At 42.4% G+C, this 21,579-nt stretch overlaps 1 protein-coding gene across 6 annotated transcripts in view; it reads left to right on the forward strand.

Annotated features, from left to right (window-relative positions):
* The window catches only part of LOC119955671 (rab GTPase-activating protein 1), a 223,105-nt gene that overhangs the window by 148,350 nt on the left and 53,176 nt on the right, over window positions 1-21,579 (forward strand). For all 6 annotated transcript variants that reach the window (XM_038782106.1, XM_038782110.1, XM_038782109.1 and 3 more), the window contains one exon: window positions 14,431-14,544. In XM_038782106.1, coding sequence (XP_038638034.1) covers window positions 14,431-14,544 — 114 coding nt within the window. The remainder of the gene's footprint in view (window positions 1-14,430; window positions 14,545-21,579) is intronic.

The raw sequence follows: 21,579 nt of genomic DNA on the forward strand, positions 1-21,579 counted from the left end.
GTGTTTGGGAGTGTTCAGAGAGCACCAGACTCATTGATATTCATTTTTTAAGTTTTAAACATGGCCAGTTTTGAAATCAGGCCTGTAGTTTTATTACTCGATGCAATGTCTTCCACATTTTTAGCACTTTACTTTCCTTTATCGTTTATTTATATTTCAATAGAAGGTAAGCGTCACTTCACTTTTTCATTTTCTTCAGCTGAAGTTTTGCAGATCTAACAGGTAGAAGTGAGGAAGGCGCTGGATGAACTGTACCCAGTCATAAACAACTATGAAACAAAACACCCAGAGGCCTTGTTCATTGTGGCCGGAGACTTCAACAAAGCCAACCTCAAGAGTGTACTGCCAAAATTCCACCAGCACATCTCCTGCCCCTCCAGGGGCGACAACACTCTTGACCACTGCTACTCAAAAATCAAGGGCGCCTCCCGTTCCATCCCCCGACCGCATTTTGGGAAATCAGACCATAAGACTGTGCTCCTTCTCCCGGCTTACAAGCAGAAACTCAAGCGGGAGAATCCAGCTAAGAAGGTTGTGCAGTGCTGGTCCGAGGAGACAGAAGAGCTCTTGCGTGACTGTTTAGAGACAGTGGACTGGTCCATATTTAAGAACTCAGTGACTAATTTAAATGAGTATGCCACCACCGTCACAGACTTCATCAGCAAATGTGTGGACGACTGCGTGCCAAAGAAAGCAGTACGTACGCTCCCCAACCGGAAACCATGGCTCAACCGCGAGATTGACTCCCTACTGAAGGACAGATCTGAGGCGTTCAAGGCAGACAACCCTGTCCTATACAAGAAATCCAGGTACGACCTCCGCAAAGCCATCCGAGATGCCAAGAGAGAATATCAAACTAAGCTAGAGTCACAGACAGACTCTCAGCGGTTGTGGCAAGGACTAAACAACATAACGGGCTACAAAGCGAAGCCGAGCAGTATCTCTGGCAGCAGCGCATCCCTCCCCGATGAACTTAATGCATTCTATGCTCGGTTTGAGCAGGTAACCATCAATCCGCTGTCGAGTGTCCCAGCAGCCCATAATTCACCCATACCCACCATCACAGTTTCCGAAGTCAGATCGGCCTTCCTGGAAGTGAACCCACGGAAGGCGATGGGCCCGGACGGGATCCCTGGTCGTGCACTCAGAGCCTGCGCATACCAGCTGGCAGAGGTATTCACAGACATCTTTAACCTATCCCTACTCCACTCCGAGGTTCCCACCTGCTTCAAGAAGACCACCATCATACCGGTACCAAAGAAGAACCAGGCAACATGCCTCAATGACTACCGCCCGGTGGCCCTGACGTCAGTTGTAATGAAGTGCTTCGAGAGGCTGATCATGAAGCGCATCACCTGCATACTCCCGGAACGCCTTGACCCACTTCAATTCGCATACCGTCGCAACCGGTCCAAATCAGACGCCATTTCCCTGGCCCTACACTCATCCCTAGAGCATCTCGAAAACAAGGACTCCTACATCAGACTCCTATTTATTGACTACAGCTCCACCTTTAACACCATAATCCCAGCCAAGCTCATATCAAAGCTCCAAAACCTAGGACTTAGCTCTTCACTCTGCAACTGGATCCTTGACTTTCTGACCAACAGACCACAATCAGTAAGAATGAACACCAACACCTCCTCCACAATAGTCCTCAATACCGGTGCCCCTCAAGGCTGCGTACTTAGCCCCCTACTCTACTCCCTGTACGCACACGACTACGTGGCAAAACTTGGTTCAACTCCATCTACAAGTTCGCTGACGATACGACCATAGTGGGCCGGATCTCGAATAACGACGAGTCCGAATACAGGAGGGAGATAGAGAACCTAGTGGAGTGGTGTAACGACAACAATCTCTCCCTCAATGCCAGCAAAACTAAAGAGCTGGTCGTCGACTTCAGGAAGCAAAGTACTGTACACACCCCTGTCAGCATCAACGGGGCCGAGGTGGCGATGGTTAGCAGTTTCAAATTCCTAGGGGTGCACATGACCAAAAATCTGTCCTGGTCCATTCACGTCGACGCTATCACCAAGAAAGCACAACAGCGCCTATACTTACTCAGGAAACTAAGGAAATTCGGCATGTCCACATTAACCCTTACCAACTTTTACAGATGCACTATAGAAAGCATCCTATCAGGCTGCATCACAGCCTGGTATGGCAACTGCTCGGCCCAGGACCGCAAGGAACTTCAGAGAGTCGTGAATACCGCCCAGTCCATCACACGAACCTGCCTCCCATCCATGGACTCCATCTACACCTCCCACTGCCGGGGGAAAGCGGGCAGCATAATCAAGGATCCCTCCCACCCGGCTTACTCACTTTTCCAACTTCTTCCATCGGGCAGGAGATATAGAAGTCTGAGAACACGCACGAACAGACTCAAAAACAGTTTCTTCCCGACTGTCACCAGACTCCTAAATGACCCTCTTATTGACTGACCTCATTAATACTACACCCTGTATGCTTCAACCGATGCCAATGCTTTTGTAGTTACATTGTATATCTTGTGTTGCCCTATTATGTATTCTCATGTATTCTCATGTATTTTCTTGAATTCCCTTTTCTTCCATGTACTGAATGATCTGTTGAGTTGCTTGCAGAAAAATACTTTTCACTGTACCTCGGTACACGTGACAATAAACAAATCCAATCCAATCCAAATTATGGTAGAACAGCTTGTATTGAATAATTTATAATGCACTGCTCTTGAGATTGGAATATTACATTTTTTTGAAGACAGTATTGAAATCCGTTCTAATTAAATGCTAAAGAATAGGTCCCTCATCTTTAACTGAGCGTCAACAACACTAACTCAATTTTAGGCCAATAGTATAACCAGCAAATTTCACAGCATGAATATTGAGCCATTTAGGTGTTTTACGTTTTGCGTGGGAGACTTGTCTCTTTGGCAGCTCCCAGTGTTTGCATTTGTAAAACTGAGTCTATGACTGTCCCTCATTTTATAGATCTGTGATTTAACTATTGAGATAATTGGACAATTTTAGAATTGAAGCTTAGGAGTGGACACTTGGTTGCTGGCCTTTGAACCCACAGGATTACTAAATGGCTCCCCCGTCTCACCTTTTATCTCACTGATTTTCAAACTGTAAGCAGACATTATGATTTTTGTGAATTTAAACTTGAGGACATCAGCCTATTAAATAACTCAAGTATATTTTACATTTTCAACTCTGCCTTGAAGTATTTTTATTTTTCTCTAATGCAGTACTTGCACTACCTGTGACCTGAACCAAGCCAAGGGAAAGCCCTCCAACAATAGCCAGTACTAATGCTCCTTTCTGGAGAGGTGCCTGTTCTCCACTTGGTGCCTTCTTATTCCAACACCCGCCAGACAGAATACTCAGTAGAATGGAGAAGCCAAAACTATTGCTTTAACCGCATAGTTGCATGGATTGCTAGTCCAATGACCATGCTATCCTTTGATAATATAATTGCTAATTATATATGTATACTGACACTTAGTGAAAAAGGATCAGATGCTCATTCAGATGCTGCTGGTAATGATCAGTAATGGCACTGAAAGCGCTAGATTTTGAATTCAATTTATCAGCGAAGCATTATGGTGTCATATCCAGCATGAATCTGTTCATTAACAAAATATTATTGATGTAATCACCACCGCTCATTAAATTATCTGATTATTTGCCTTATGTACAGTTTTTTAAAAATGAAATGCACCTTTCTTAGCTGTTTGAAAATGATTAAAGTCAAATGCTTTGGTTCTAAAAATGAAAGCTAATAATGTGCAGATGTGCTTTGAATTTCATGCAGAAATTATTTTTTAATGAAATGCTTATGGAATTGAGGTAATTAACATAAACTGCAGAAATGATGTACATTCTGACACTATTAATGAAAAGGCGTACTCAGTTAGCTGCTTGTATAATTTAGCAGCAAACTAGTGCTGCGTGTTCCTAAATGTACCACAATTCCTGTGAAATATTTATAGATTCAAAGTAAACAAAATCTATGATCTAAATATTTGCAGTAGGGGTCTTTTAACACGGATGACTTGTATTGCAGGGTGGGACCCCAATTCAATTTTAGATACTTAAATTGCTTGTTGCAATTTTAGAGAGCAAATATAGAGAGCGCCATAATGCACACCAGTTCAAAGCTTGATGCATATCTCTCAACTTCAGTTTTCACTGGATGTTGTGCAAAAATTCATTAAGACATCTGGTGATAAAACTATAATCAGAAAATTGAAGAAAATAGTACCAACATCCAATGGTCGAAAAACTAATGCTGTGGGTTGGAAATGATAATCAGTCTTCGTATATTTATTGATGCGAACATGAACATTATGTTGTAGATAGATCCTCGGTGAAGCCACTAGATGTTTAACCCCTTGAATCAACCTGTTGGTTACTTTAACAAGTGCACACTTTTACATTTTCATGAACATTCTGATGTGAGTAGATAAAACCTAGAGGTTTACATCATGGAAAGGATCCATTCAGCCCATTTTGTCAATGCCAACTCACTTAAACCGCCCCTTAAATTTCTCTCTTATCATGAAAAGGCTCCAAAGGAAAAGAAAATCCCAAAAATCTGAAACGGCTCCTCGGAACTATGATTTCCTCTTCATAGCATCTTCCTGGTGAATCTACACTTTTAAGCTATGTGGTTTTAATGTAGTGCTGGATTCCTGCCGCTTGTCAATGGAATTTCCCATTGAAACCACCTCACTGCCAGGAAATCCGCGGGCAGGGGTGCACTGCCGGCTGTGTATATATTTCTGTAGTTAAAACTGTAAATCTTGACTGTGATCTAACAGTGTTTAGTACAAACTTATCATAATTTATTTTTTTAAATAAATGAATTTTGAGCAATTCGGCGGTGTCCAGGGGGCAGTGCCAGGTTGCCCAGTGGCATCGTGCCCGTGCTGGGGATCGGGCCCGGACATGCCCTGCCCTTATGAGATGGGGGGGGGGGGCTCGAGGGCCCCCTAATCGGCAAGTTCATGTGTTTTGGGGGGCGGGTCCAAGGGGTGGCTTTGGCTGGTCGAGAGATGGGCGCGCCATTTAAAATTGCCGTCCAGATCTCTTCCTGCACTGGCGAGCTGAGCAGGAAATGCAGATAAGTGCGGCTTCAGTGGGGTCTTCCTCACCGAGATCCGATAAAAGAACAGAGTCCCGTTTAATAGTGTTGACAGCACTGCAAGCTCCGGGAAACAGCCCACTAAACACGCTCACAACGGGACTCTGTTTCGTCCCCGTTAAATCGAGCCTAAGGTCTGTTTGAAGACATCAAAAAAGTTTGCACAACAGCAAAAATTGTCAAACTGCAGCTTACTAATCAATTCTACCAGGGCCGGCTCAAGGCACCGGCAACTCGGGCAGTCGCCCGGGGCGCCATGTGCTAGGGGGCGCCAGACTCGGGTCCCGCGCATGCGCAGTTGGGCCGGTGCCAACCAGCGCATGCGCGGTGGCCGCCCTCCCCCGCTGTGGCCGCCCTCCCCCGCTGTGGCCGCCCTCCCCCAGGGGAATGGGACAGTTCAGCGCCGACGTTTCAGCGCTGCCGTTTCAGCGCCTGGACGTTTCAACGTCAAAAATTTCAGCGCTGCCGTTTCAGCGCCAAAAATTTCAGCTGGCCAGCGCTCATTCATTCACAGGTCACTTTACAAGCGCAACGAGATTAACAGGGGAGCCAAAAAGCTGCAGTGCAAAGGTTGTGACACAGGTATACTTAGTTATAACACTTAGTTATTTGGCCTTTTTTTGGAGTTTTATTACTGTGTGCTAAGTGGTGTGCAGAACCCAGATACAGAAGCCTCACCCCCAAGGTCTGCTTAAATGTCATGTCTGAAGCTTTTAAAATTTGCTTGTCTTTAAACATGGGGATAAAAATCCCATGCTCTTTAAACATAGGGGAGAAAAAGCTGAAACTGTCAGTGAGTTTTGAAAAACCCTCCGTTGAACTACATGTCACCTGGTGTAGGTTAGAAAACAATTTACCATCTGCTCATGCGGTTTCAATAATCAATAATCAATTATCCCTCCCCCCAAGGACTATTATTATGACTGCATCCCGCTCCTTTCATTCTTTTCGTCTCTCTTGAGGGTGTTATTTCTAATCATGGTGCACTCTGTTGGTCGGGTTAGTTTCCCGGGGTCCCCCTGGCTGGGGCTGGAGTGATTATCCTTATCCTCTTAATATGAATGGGGACAGTACATTTTCCCTGCTGGGACGGGAGAGGTTTGGATTTGGATGGGGTGCAGGTCCAATGATATGGCCAGTATCCTGTTGTCCCTGGGTACTTGGGATGTTCCTTCTGGAGGATGCTTATGAGGGGCAGTTCCCCAAGGTCTTGTTTTTCCTGCTGTATGATTTTTTTTTTCTGGTGCTGAAATGTCCTGTCGCTGAAAAGTCCTGGCGCTGAAACGGCAGCGCTGAAGCGGCGGCGCTGAAACGTACCGCACCCCTCCCCCAGGGCGGCGCACGCCCCCCCCCCCAGTCCGCCGCCGCCCCCCCCCCCCCCCCCTTGCGGGTCTCTCCCTCCCCCCCCCCCCCCCCCTCCCAGTCCCCGCCCCCCCCCCTCCCAGGCCCCCCCCCCCTCCCAGGCCCCGCCCCCCTCCCCAAGGGCGCCGAAGTTCAGCTTGCCCGGGGCGCCAGCAACCCTAGGGCCGGCGCTGAATTCTACCCCTGCATGCCTTCAGAGTGTGGCATTCTGTTGTGTTGCATTGTGAATGCACTTCCTGTTGGTGAAATTTACTTCCTATTGTCTCAATGTTTAGTCACAATTTTAATTCAATTTACTGCCTGCCATTTTTAAGCCACTGACCACCAGCTGGCTCCTTGGGATTAAATTCTGAAGTATTGCTTTCAAGTCCATTTGCACCTTGTATATACTATTAAAAGTTAAGCAAGTACTGTGGGCACAGTCCAGCATCTTTTATTTTGTCTGGTGTTTGCCTGGTCTTGTCTACATTCATCTTTATTCAATAATCACTGCTGCACTATTCAGCCTTTCTACCAATAATTATAGCCCATTCATGGTAGTTGTTGCCCAGACTCTGCTATCAGCAAATCTCATCGCTTTCACTAGCTGATCTCCCTCTTTCTCTACCCATTTTTCCTCCTCCTATCCATTGCTTGCACATAATGTTAAACAGTACAGGCAACTGGCAACATCCTTGTGCTCCCTAATCAATCCGATTCTCCATCTTACTCTAATAGTTGCAGTTGGCCCATACACAAGCCTTGATCAGCCACCTATCTCTGTCCAAGCCACACCAATGTTGTTTACTACCTTCATTCTTTCGAAGACTGTTCCAAAATCTCCAAAGTGGATATTTTAAGCTCCGATCGTACAGAACTCTTGTTTTCCCCAATGCCTCTCATTCTACATACTCTGAGAAACTCAAATTGATCTTTACCAACATATTATTCTGCTTTTGCTGTTTGTTTGCATGTAATTGGAGTAAAATCTGCTAAGCATGCGGAGTTAAACTGATAGTACTTATTGTGCCACAGCATTGGTTTCTCTTTGGTTTATTTTACACAATTATGTTCTTGAAATGGTCTGTCCATTCCTCTTTCAAGTAGGCGGTTTCTCACAAATCCGAGGTCAAGGCTGCCACCACCCCCATACTATTTTGAACTCAACAAATTGCCACTTCCATTTCACGTCCCTACAGCCCATGGCACAGTCATCCAGCTCTTCTTACGTCCTTTCAATTTCAGCTGGCTTTTTCTCTTTAGAACACATTTCTTCAGTATTCCTTTCCAAATTTTCTTCTTGAATTGTTCTGTTAATAGTTGTCCATCTTTATTTTTGATCTACTTAAATTCCCTTGCTTGTCTATTTAAGTCATTTTGCTCTCCTAATGAATGAGTTTTGTACCCCTCCACTCAGTTCATCCAACTCCTCACCTGGCTCCTTCAGGAGATTTCTCCAGTTTTGTCCAACCCTCTTGAGCTCATTTTCAATTTAGTCCACGTTTTTACTCTCCTCTGCCTTCAATTTTTCCTATTTCCATTGTTTATCCTCATTGTTTATCCATTTCAGCCAGCATTTTATTGGTTACCCATTTTTTCCCATTTGCTGAAATTGTAAATTCTGTGGTCTGCTCAGACCTTTTCCTGATCACCTCCAAAAGCCTACGCCAGCTCTCCTTTGCTCTCTTCTCTCTCGATATTTTCTGGAGACACAGAGCATTATTGGACTGGTTACATCTTGATGAAGCAGGGATGCAGCCATTGTGGAAGGAATGCTTGTATTCTGGCACTGACATCTATTCAGACCATAGCTTGGTTGTAATGGAAGATTTGTTGAAGGTGAAGAGAGTGAAGAATGTTACACGTGGGAGAAACAAGAATTTGGGAACGCTGAAAAGTGGAGGTGGGTTGAGGTTCAGAAAAGAGACTGATAAAGTGAAAAAAAAATGAAGCAAGTAAACAATCCAGGAAAAGATAAATCAGCTTGAGTGAACTAAAGTGAGTAGGATAGAGGGACCAAGTTTAAACTAGCAAAAGACAAATTTAAGATTGAGGTTGGGAAATTCTTCAATAATCAATACATAATGTGGGAGTCTGGGTTGAGTAACAGAGGTGAAAACCCGGAACGGGGAGAAAAAAATTGCAATAGGTCTAAGTATTAACTCTTTCTAAAACGCTGAACCAAGATTGCCTTGAGCCTTGCTGATCAAAATCTTGTGAAAAGGAAACAGCAAATGAACCAGTAACAAAAACTGGATGTTCTATTTGAACCTTTTAAGAGTCTGGTTGTGTTGGGGACACCAAATCCAGAGCATTGCATGCAAAATGGAAACGGCGGTTGCTGGTGTAATGTTTAATTTAACTTGGGCAATAAATGTGCTGCATTCTTTGCATACATGTTGAAGGCATCCATAATGGTGTCGGGATTGGCATTTTGTTTAACCCAAAGGCATAGGAGATTAAACTATTTTTTTGTGCTGCTACATTGCGGATTTCTGAGAGACACCTTCTGGTATACAATCCTATCCGTTGACATATATATTAGATCATTAAGGAAACAGATGAGATCTGCATTCTGTTCACATTTGATTCTGACTGAATTTATCCAACCACAAACCCGACACAGCAATGGGATACACAAACCAAAATACTTTCAAGCAGAATTTGCTCACTCATAGGGGGAGCAGGCAGCAAATTCCAGATTGGGGTTAAGCTCGCTTTTGTATTCTTAGAATCATAGAATCGCTGCATTGCAGGAAGGAGGCCATTCGGCCGATCAAGTCTGCACTGACCCTCTGAAAGAGCACCCTCCCCAGGCCCAATCCCCCACCCTATCCCCTATTCATCTGAGGATGTTCTGGACAGGTTTCCTCTTCTCACGTGACTGGAGGAGACCTTTTTTTCCAAAATGATTCTTCACCAGGACAATGAAACTATCACATATTAGTGAACCAAGCAGAGAACAGAGCGATCCACTAAATCTCTAAATAGAGAGAGGTTTGAATGAATTATGAAAGGGTTTTACTTCAGAAAGCACAGTTCTTTTGAAGGACTATGGAATATGAAGGACATACATTATTTCAGGTCACCGAATTCAGCAAAATAGCATACAGAAGTGAGTACATTAAATGGAGTAACTAACTATAGACAAAATAAATTGGAATAACATCAGATTTAAGATTCTGGCATGTTCATAATGAAGCGTTTATAATTAGTAATGTGATGTAGGCTCCATTCTTATCAATTTTATAGTGTAACGATGTAGTAATTTCTATCGGAGAATATAGGTGTGGGCTTTGTCCAAATTTTGCATGTGACCCATAGCCTTAATGGAAAGACATCACTTCTATTTTTTTTAAATTCTTTCATGGGACCTGGGCGTCGTTAACAAGGCCATCATTTTGCTGCCCATTCCTAATTGCCCTTGAACTGAGTGACTTTCATGGGGCAGTGTAGGCCATTCCCGATAAGGATGCCAAAGGATGCCAGATGTCTTTTTCTAAAGGACATTACAACCATTGAGGGTAGCCATATCTGAGAATAGCTTTTAATTCCAGATTTTATTATTTGAATTTTTTTAATTCCCCCAGCTACCGTGGTGGGATTTGAACCCACATCTTCAGAGCCTCAGTTTCAGGTCCAGTGACATTGTCACTACACCACCATCTCCCCCATACAGTTAACTTTTTTTCATGACTACACACTAAAACCTTGCCAGGCCATTTCATTCATCCAGGTGGATGAGAATTTTTTTTGTAGCATACCTACCAACAAAGTAATATTTTGTATTGTTGAGTCTATCAGACATGATGTGTAAACTTGAAATACCTTTGCTAAAGTCAAAGTTAATATATTAAATAAACATGTCAATTTGCCATGAAAATGAAGACTGAAAAAGACCAGGCGCATCCACTAGCTCTTGTTTTCACAGGCTCTCCTAACTATCTATTCAGCAGAGTCAAGTTGGCAGATTTAACCACGGATTGGTTTGCTTCCCTCCAGGCAGCTTTCGTTGGTGTATTGAAGGAAATATTAAGTGCATGTTTTGCTCTCTGTTTTGGGATTGCATCCAATTTAACAATCAAAAGATTTCATCAGGGTTTAGACCAAGTAGAGAAGTGCCGCACACTTCAAAACATGCCACGGAAGTAGGACCAGGATGCACAGATGAAAATGGGTAAAAAGTAAATTTGTGCAGGTATCTGTAAAAAGAGTGTTTGGAATATACAAAGCAAGGCAAGCAATTGCATCATTTCTTGATCTAAATTCAAAGAAATTAATTTGACGTTACTCTCTCGCATTTAACGTGGGAAGGTGCAGCTGGTATACTCTTAAGTGACACCAGCCTTCATTAAAACTTCAATTAAAAAGTTAGAAATTAACTTCACCGCACTTTTTATTTTTGCAATTCCTGTAGATTTGGGATGATAGACTAAATATTTTCGTTTAAATGGTGGAATTAATCAGATATCAAAAAAGAGATACTAAGCCAATTTTATGTTCTGGACCAGGGACCTAAATAACTGGGTGAGACCAATGAATCTACTTCCTACTTTTTCGTGCTGTTTAATTTGTCAGAAAAGAAAATATGAAATAAGTTACCGAAGCAAGGACAATAAATTTGAAACATTGGCCCAAATCTTCCTGTCTCCAGTCATAGAAGACTGGACATATGACTGAGAATAGATGTAGGGATCCTGTGCAAGTCCTTACATATAAACTCTACAGTGCAGAAGGAGGCCATTCGCCCATCAAAGTCTGCCCCGACCTTCATAAAAAGCACCCTACCTAGGCCCACTCTCCCACCCTATCCCCATAACCCTACCTAACCTGCATTTATTTGGACACTAAGAGACAATTTAGCATGGCCAATCCACCTATCTACACATCTTTAGATTGTGGGAGAAACTGGAGCACCCGGAGGAAACCCCATGCAGACACGGTGGAAACTCCATACTGACACGCGGATCTATGTGCGAATTTCAACTTCTGATGGACAATTCACCCGCTCCCTGTACTCTCAGCAAATGTCTTCAACTCTGAGCTAGAGTCAAAGACTTGAGGGAAATCTGCAACACTAAATCTTGATAGTTACCGAGGAAATGCCAGACAGATTAAAACCTGGTCTAACACCAGGGCAACTCCACAACCAATCCCACCCTCTGCAACCACTACACCTGACCATACCCGACTACCAGTGTGACTCGACCCAACTACCTCCTCACCCACCTGCCCGCCTCATGCACTCTGGAATTAGGTGTACCCCTGATTTTCCAATGGAAAATCATCAAAACCAAGTCGGAACTGAATGTTCACGAGCAATGTAGAGCAAGAGCAAGGGCAGCATGGTAGCATTGTGGATAGCACAATCGCTTCACAGCTCCAGGGTCCCAGGTTCGATTCCGGCTTGGTTCACTGTCTGTGCGGAGTCTGCACATCCTCCCCGTGTCTGCGTGGGTTTCCTCCGGGTGCTCCGGTTTCCTCCCACAGTCCAAAGATGTGCAGGTTAGGTGGATTGGCCATGATAAATTGCCCTTTGTATCCAAAATTGCCCTTAGTGTTGGGTGGGGTTACTGGGTTATGGGGATAGGGTGGAGGTGTTGACCTTGGTAGGGGTAGGATGCTCTTTCCAAGAGCCGGTGCAGATTCGATGGGCCGAATGGCCTCCTTCTGCACTGTAAATTCTATGTAATCTATGTAAGAGTGAAAGAGCAGCATCCCACCAGGGCCCTGGTCTAAGCATTATTTTACTAAGGAAATTTATATTGTAAAAAATGTTTCCTGTGCTATTTTAGTATCAAACTAATACAGAAGATCTTTCTAAATGTCCTATTCCACAGTTTATTTTAATTTCAAGTATATTCATAAATAAATGGGGCAGCAGGGTTATGTGAGTGGAACACAGTAACAGTTAATGGGCAATTAAACTGGTTTGTGTCCTTCTCGCTCAGCTTGTTTTTTGGAGGTTATATTACTAAAAATGGATGTTTATTTTGCTGCAATCTCAAATGAACACTGCCTTCACAATTTGATGACTACAGATTTACGATTGGAAACCAAGCACATGTGCAAAAATAGTCCATCCTACTGAGCATTTGGCACTAATGCTTGGTAGCTATTTATTAAACTGGAAAGTTCTTGGTGATTTTTTTTAAAGTTGAAAATGTTGAAGTATTTGTTAGTGCACTTAACTAACATAAAGGAAGCAGCTGTCCTTAATACTTAGACAATGGATTCTTCAATAGTTTGTCATTTCAACTTATTGGTAACTGCTCATTGAACTCGTCAGGTGATGTTTCGATTCTGAATCTAATTTTTCTAAAAGTCATGTTGAGAGATAAAAGGCTTCATTTTAATTGTTATCTCGCAAAAAAAGTAGATGACAGTAAGACAGTAGCCCAGTTTATTTTCCCCCTCAACCCCTTCTCCCCAACCCCAATCGAGTCATGAGGTGTAAAATGGGCAGCTGATTTTCTGTCATCCATCGTCTCCCTGTGGTGAAAGTTTGCATTACGTTCTAAGTTTAGCGAACGGTTTTCATAGGTCCCTTGTCTATTACAGGAAAAATAAACTGGAGTCTTCCGAATCAAATTCACTAGTTTGGTGTTGTTATCACCGTATAGTTTATGGTATATTAAACCTCAAGTTGAACTTCTGGCCCCATTTCCTTTGCAACATGAGGAATGAGAAAATCTGCCTCCAGTTGATGATGAGATGCTCATCATGCCTCTGTCACCTCCAGAATGGGCTATTCCAATAAACTAGCTCCAACTCTCTATAGAATTGAACTCATCCAAACTCATCAGCTTGAGCAAATAATTTGAATTATAGAATTTCATAGAATTTACAGTGCAGAAGGAGGCCATTCGGCCCATCGAGTCTGCACCGGCTCTTTGAAAGAGCATCCTACCCAAGCCCACACCTCCACCCTATCCCCATAACCCAGTAACCTGACCCACATTAAGGGCAATTTTGGACACTAAAGGCAATTTATCATGGCCAATCCACCTAACCTGCACATCTTTGGACTGTGGGAGGAAACTGGAGCACCCGGAGGAAACCCACGCAGACACGGGGCAAACATGTAGACTCCGCACAGACAGTGAACCAAGCTGGGAATCGAACCTGGCACCCTGGAGCAGTGAAGCAATTGTACTAAACACCATGCTACCGTGCTGCCCCTTATAGGGTCATACCTTCTCCCCAGGTCTTTTTGTATACTTTAACATCGCATGTTAATTGTATTTAATAACTTAACAAGCCAACACTTGTACTGGTCAGGCTCTGAACATTTGAAATGAACATTCATGGTGAGGGCCGATTCCAGTGTAACTGGGTATATACGGACTCCCTGCAAATGTAAATGTGTGCAACAATGGAGATTAAGGGACTCAACTTCAGTGGTTTTGATTTGTAGGATACGTGGGGAACCACTGCACTGCACTTGGTACCCTCGCTTGCACTAGTGCTGAAAGTTTTGGAGGAAATCAGATTGCCAAACACATACAGTACAGTGGGTTTAACTGAATCAGCATTTTCTAATATCTATTTATGCAGTGCCAGACAGTTGTGCTGTTGGCATCAGCACAACATCGTTCGTCACGTTGGCTGCATAATTAATATATTATTGGCAGTATATGCTCAGGAGTTGTACCCACTGGAAAGCACTTTGATGCTTCACAAATTTATGCTACTTAATCCTATTGGCAAACTATAGAGAAACCTGCGCTTTGCATTTAATTTATCTAGAGAATTAACATCGATCCTGAGGTGAAAGAACAGTCTATCAATCCCCTGCAGTGGCACGATGCATTAGAATTGCTCCTGAATTGTCCATGTATGTATTTGTGATGAGTAATCATTGAATTCTGCCCTGTTCTAATACAGATTTTGCCACTTGTTTTAAGCCTTCTATCTTTACCAAGTTAATGTGCATTTTCTTTTCTCTGAAAACAGGAATCTCCCCAGGATAGTGCAATCACCAGGGACATCAATCGAACTTTTCCTGCTCATGATTACTTTAAGGACACTGGTGGCGATGGTCAGGATTCCTTGTACAAGATATGCAAGGTAGCATTTTGACTCAACTTCGCAGTGCTATTTTTGATGTTTTGATACATGTTTGCAGGTTTAAATTAGCTCTGTTGCAAATACAGTCATTTCCTCGCACCTTTTTACTTCCAAGAAAAAAACAGATTTTATAATGTCAATTGAAACATCAAGAAGACAGTCTGGAATAATCTTGTAACGTTTCTAAGATATTGGGTGGAATTTACCGATTTCCTTTTGTCTTAAGTGTCAACAGGTGGGAAAAGCGGAGGGTAGCCACCTGGCTACGCTGCCAGCTATTCCCATAGTGTTTTTAGACACTGTCAGAAAACACCAAGGCGTGGATCCCACGACATCATGCTGGCAAAGCATGCCCCGCCAGCAACTTCAGCTTTTAATAGAACTCAGCGTCTTTAATAAAAGGTGCTCCAATTATACAAAATGAAATCACCCCTCCTCCCAATTTCCTGACAATTTATCGTGGGGGGCTATCCGGCATAAAGTCCAGACACGCATAGTTAAATGCAAATGAGCCTCCCAACTTATAAAGCTGGAATAAAAGCCATTTTGGGACTCCGCGTGATTCTCTCGCTCTCTCTCCCCCCCCCCCCCCCCCCCCCCCCCCCCCCACCATTCCCATCCCCCGAAAACAGGAGGGGACAATCCCCCGATTGTAACTGGACTAACTGTGATTATTGTCTAAGGACTGAACGATGCTCATTTTCCTTCTGTCCCATCCCCAATATTACTCCTTCTTGCTTAGTAAAGTGGGAATTATGTATTTTGCTTTGACTCTCCTTCAATCTTGAACCCCAGCAAAGAATTAGGTCGAAGAATTGGGAAGATTGATACAAGTGCTCTTTGCATTTATGTTTACAGGAATATTTTCAAATATTGCAATACAGTAGTTATTTGCATGTTGTAAACATATTCAGAGCTAACAAAAAAAGCATTGCATGAACCATCTGGTCCAGTAAATAAGGTGAACTCACTGGAGCAAGATGGTAATGGGATGGTCAACAACCTGAGATCTTTGTAAAATTCTTAACAATCCAAACATTATCATCACAACAAACACTATCAAACACAAGGCCATATGGAGCAATGGGAGATCAAGCCCTCTCTCTCTCACTCACTCACTCTTTCACTCACTCACTCTTTCACTCACTCACTCCCTCTATCATTCATATACACGCACAATCTTATGCAACAATTGACAATTAACCCCCTAAAATGATCATTGAACATTTTTAAATACTTTATGATACTGTAACCTACATAAATAAATGTGACACTTTCCATTGTCCTGGCAACATTCAAATTATCGTTTGCACAGAGAATGAGATTACCCATTTATAATTGCCAAAATTGATACTTATCCAGCTCACTTTTAAGTGTATTCATGTAGCATAATCACTATTCCCACTTTAAGTTAGTTAATTTTGCACTTGACTTTGGTATCGCTTGTATCTAAATCATTTGTGTTTCTCATTATTTCAAAGGCATGAGTTTTTCAGTCCTTTTAGGAAGTTAAGGCGAGATGTCTTTTCTGTAGTTTAGAGAAGAATTGCTTGTCTACTAAGTAATGTGGAATATTTCAGATTGATAACCATTCGTCTGATGAAATGTATCAAGCTGAAATGTTAACTGTTTCTATCTCCACAGATGCTGCCTTACCTGAGTATTTCTAGCATTTTCTGTTTCTATTTACAATTTCCAAAGTCCGCAGTATTCTGATTTTTCACTAATATTTAGTTGAGTTTCATTTTAGTTTGTTTATTACAGTAAAAGCCTCAAAATATGAAATCTTGTTGTGTGGTCCTTTGGTTCAGTCAATGGGAGTTTAGATATTTTTTAATCAGTCTCTGTCAGGATCTTAATACTACCCTCTCCACTGCCAACGTACCATGTTTGCTGTGTGCACTATCTACAGAATACACTGCAGCAGCTTGCTGTGACTTCTGCAGAAGCACCTCTCCAGCCTTTGACCTTCAAAGGGAAGGATAATTGCAGAATCAGTAAGGGAACACCCATCACCTCCAAGCTCACTTCCAAGTCGCTATATTATGACTTGGACATATACTGCTTTTTTTATTCCCATAATCGTGTAACTCCCAACTTAACAGTAGCTTCACCACACGTTCTTCAGCAGTTCAAGAAGGCCTACCACCTTGTCACGGGTAAGTTGATAATGGGTACTAAATACCAGCATTGCCAACATTACCCACAAATCAAGACAAATTAAAGGAGCATTTCATTTATTTCTGACCCAAGAGTAGTGCAAGCACATCGGCATTACTCGGTGCAATTCCAACTGCAATAACCAGGTTATGCAGGCACGCAATTAACATTTGGGTAAAAGGGGTCATCAAGAGGCGTATCCATTTTTTGCTGAAGAATGTATGTGTAGTGTGCTTCCAAGTTGATCCCAGCCATTTATTTGATCGGCAGCGCAATTCTGTTCAAACATAAAGCGTCAAAAATCATTAAGAAAATGAGCTAAATTGACTGGAACCAATTACCAGCAAGTGTAGTAATCTACCAGCTGAGGGCACCAAGACCAGTCTGATTTGCCTAACACGATCATAGATACAATTGTGTTTTACAGAGAGGTTACTACAGTTTTTTCAGGAACATATTTTTCTAAATAATAATTGGGTGGAGCACATTCATGAGTAAAAGTAGGCACTTAAAATTACAGGTGCTGAATGTTAAAAGTGCACTTACTTTCATCTGTTTTCGTCTTTTAAAAAAAAATTCAACACAAATAACATTATTGCAGTCAAAGTAGTTCATGAGGAAACAAAGGAATAAAAATGGACAAGATAAGTAGATATGGTACAAAAAGGCAATTAAAATCAATTGGAAAATGTAGTCACTGTTATTAAATTGTAATAAAATTGAAGTTGATTCCCTAGAGACCTGTTAATGGGATATTATTGAAGACAATAGTCAGGATGGAAATGTGAAATTTCAAGTAATCTCTGTGGAACAAATATATCTATAATGCTTCTCTTTGGTATTTGGGACCTTTTGCTATGTTAAAGGCATTATAGATATAAGTTATTGGTGTCTTCAAGAAATTCTTGGGAATTAGAAGAGATCTGTACGTTCAACATAATATTGCTGTCACTGTAAACTGGTGTCTCAGATTGGGTTGCAGTTTCCTGATAGAATCCGATGTTTCAGCTAAAACTGGAACACTGCCAATATATGTGGTTTGCTTCATAGGAAATAGTAACTGACACAAGATTGCTGGCTCAGCATGTATGGTGATAGCTTCATCTGGGTGTATTTCAGTTGCATTATCTGTAGCTGTAACATTAATGTGATGGTACACCATACAGATTGTTAAAGCAACCCTGGCAGGAAGTGTGGTGGGGTGCTGCTTTGACACGAAGCACTGAACCTTGTTGCACTATTAATTTGGTGCAGGATCTTTACCCAGAACATTTTTTTCATGGCGTGACACTTGCAGCACGGTAGCATAGTGTTTAGCACTATGGCTTCACAGCACCATGGTCCCAGGTTAGATTCCTGCTTGGGTCACTGTCTATGCTGAGTCTGCGCGTTCTCTCTGTGTCTGCGCAGATTTCCTCCGGGTGCTCCAGTTTCCTCCCACAGTCCAAAGATGTGCAGGGGTAGTTGGATTGGCCATGATAAATTGCCCTTGCATTAGATGGGGGTTGCTGACTTACGAGATAGGGTGGAGGTGTGGGCTTAAGTGGGGTGTTCTTTCCAAGAGCTGGTGCAGACTCGATGGGCTGAATGGCCTCCTTCACTGTAAATTGTATTACTCTATGAGGGTAAGCTATCTTTTAAATCTATTCTCTAATTATGGGCAATGCTGGCAAGGCCACATACATTCCCCATCACTTGCGACAGAATGGTGGACAAGTGGTTGTTCATACAGGTGAGTGTCTACTTGCCGATATTGTTACTAATGATAAATGAGCAAGCTGGGATGTTATATCTCTGAAAATATGTTCTAGTAGCTGCCCTTTTGAAATATCTATGCATCGTTCATTTGATGTACTGAATTTGTGTGGTAGACCACAAAACCATAAGATGTAGGAGCAGAACTTGGCATATCGAGTCTGCTCTGCCATTCAATGAGATCATGGCAGATCTGATATAATCCACTTTTCCGCCTTTTCCCCATAACCCTTGATTCCCTTACTGATTGAAAATCTGTCCATCAGCCTTGAGCATACTTAACGGCCCAGCCTCTACAAATCTCTGCGGTAAAGAATTTCACAGATTCACTCCCTCTGAGAAGAAATTCCTTCTCTGTCGTAAATGGGTGACTCCTTACTCTTTGAATATGTTCTCTGGTCCTTGACTCTCCCACAAGAGGAACATCCTCTCAACATGTACCCTGTCAAGCATCTTAAGAATCTTATATGTCTCAATAATGTCACCTCTCATTCTTCTAAACTCCAATGAGCACAGCCAATCTACTGAAACTCTCCCCCTAAGAAAATCCAGTAAGAAGTCTTACAACACCAGGTTAAAGTCCAGCAGGTTTGTTTCAAACACGAGCTTTCGGAGCACTGCTTCCTCAGGTGAGGAAGGAGCCTTCACCTGAGGAAGAAGCTGCGCTCCGAAAGCTTGTGTTTGAAACAAACCTGGTGGACTTTAACCTGGTGTTGTAAGACTTCTTACTGTGCTCACCCCAGTCCAATGCCGGCATCTCCACATAAGAAAATCCATTCGTACCTGGGATCAACCTAGTGAACCTTCTCTGGATGCATCCAAAGCGAGTATATCTTTCCTTGGATAAGGGGACCAAAACTTTTCCCAGTATTCTTGGTGTGGTTTAACTAGTACCTTGTATAGTTTTAGCAGGACTTCCCTATTTTTATGCTCCATTCCCTTTAAATTTAGGCCAACATTTCATTTACCTTCCCAATTACCTGCTGAACTTGCATGCTAGCTTTTTGTGATTAATGCACTAGGACCTGCAAATCCCTCTGTGCTGCAGTTTTCTGCAGTCTTTCTCCATTTAAATAATATTCACCTCTTTTATTCTTCCAACCGCAGTGCATAACTTCACATTTTCCTACACTATATTCCCACTCACCTAGCCTGTCTATAATCCCTCTGTAGACTCTGTGTCATCCTCACCACTTGCTTCCCCACCTATATTTGTGTCACCCGCAAACTAGGCGACAGTGCATTCACTTTCCTCGTCCAAGTCATTGATATATATTGCGCATAATTGTGGTCCCAGCACTGATCACTGTGGCATTCCACTAGTTACAGGTTGCCATCCTGAAAATGCTCCTCTTATCCCAACTCTGGCTTCTACCAGTTAGCCAATCTTCTATCCATGCTAATATAACACCCTTCCATGGGCTCTTACCTTATTAAGTAGCTTTTTGTGTGGTAACTTATCAAACGCATTTTGGAAATGCAAGTATATTACATGTACTGGTTCCCATTCATGTACCCTGCTCGTTACCACCTCAAAGAATTCTAATTAATTTTTCAGGCATGATATCCCCTTCATGAAACCATGTTGACTCTGCTTGATTATATTATGCATTTCGAAATTCTTTGGTATTATATCCTTTATAATGGACTCTAACATTTCCCCAGGAGTTAAGATAGCTGGCCGATAGGTACTTGTTTTTTTTTGTCTCCCTCCTTTTTTGAATAAAGGTGTTACATTGACAGATTTCCAATTCTCTGTAACTTTTCCAGAATTTAAGGATTCTTGGAAGATTACTACCAACGCATCCACTATCTCTGTAGCAACTTCCTCAATACCCAGGGATGCAACCCATCAGGTCCAGGGAACTTAATGGCCTTTGGCATCATTAGTTTCCCAAGTACGTTGTTTTAGTACTTTTTAATGTGGCAAAAAAAAAAATAATTTCCTTTCCTGGTTTAAAAGCCTGCATAATTTACGTTGCATAGCGTTGAACAAAATTAATTTAATTATTTTTAATAAGAGAAAATGTAAAGAATCATTGAACATCCCATTTTTATTCTCAATTAAATTGAAATGTTTGACCCATGAATTCTCAGAGCCACAGTTGGAATTTTATTAATTTAAAATGTTTTCCTTGGGGAAGGACAAGAGACAACTAGATTCTTTCTGCAGCATAGCTACCATTTATCCAATCAATCTTAACTCTCAAAGAAAGGCTCTGCCAAGTCTTTACAGTCTTCACAAATATTAGAACTCCTCAGCGCCTATTTGATCTTGCATCCACCGTTGCGTATCTTTGATCAGATGCCTTCCCTAATTCAAGACAAAAAGGGACTTGTAGTGAATGGGGGGAAAAAAATCACAGCTAAGAAACTGGTTAAGCTGGCCTGAAAAGGGAGGCGGTGGCATAGTGGTATTGTCGTTGGACTAGTAATCCAGAGGCCCAGGATAATGGCCCAGGTTCAAATCCCACCACGGCAGATGGTGGAATTTAAACTCAATAAAAAATATCTGGAATTAGTAATCTAATGATGACTATGAAGCCATTGTTGATTGTCGTAAAAACCCATCTGGCTCACTAATGTCCTTAAGGGAAGGAAATCTGCCATCTGGCCGACATGTGACTCCAGATCCACAACGTGGTTGACTCTTCAATGCCCTCTGAAATGGCCTAGCAAGCCACTCGGCTATATTCAACAGCTCCGAAAACACACAAAAAAAGGAATGAAACCAGACAGACCACCCGGCATTGACTGAGGTTAAAAACTCAGCCCTGTCAATCCTGCAACGTCCTCCTTACTAACATCTGGGGGCTTGTGTCAAAGTTGGGAGAGCTGTCTTAGAGACTAGTCAAGCATCAGCCTGACATAGTCATATTCATGGAATCATACCTTACAGTCACTACTACCACCAATCATGGGTATGTCCTGTCTCACCAGTAGGACAGACCCAGCAGAGCTATGCAATTGAAAGGGAGATGCCCTGGGAGTCCTCAACATCGACTCTGGACCCAATGAAGTCTCATGGCTTCAGGTTACCCCTACCCCTTCCACAAACATTCAGTCCCACCACCACCGACGAACAATGGCAGCTGTGTGCACCATCTACAAGATGCACTG

The sequence above is a fragment of the Scyliorhinus canicula genome, chromosome 21 (assembly GCF_902713615.1).
Source record: "Scyliorhinus canicula chromosome 21, sScyCan1.1, whole genome shotgun sequence".
Taxonomy (NCBI): domain Eukaryota; kingdom Metazoa; phylum Chordata; class Chondrichthyes; order Carcharhiniformes; family Scyliorhinidae; genus Scyliorhinus; species Scyliorhinus canicula.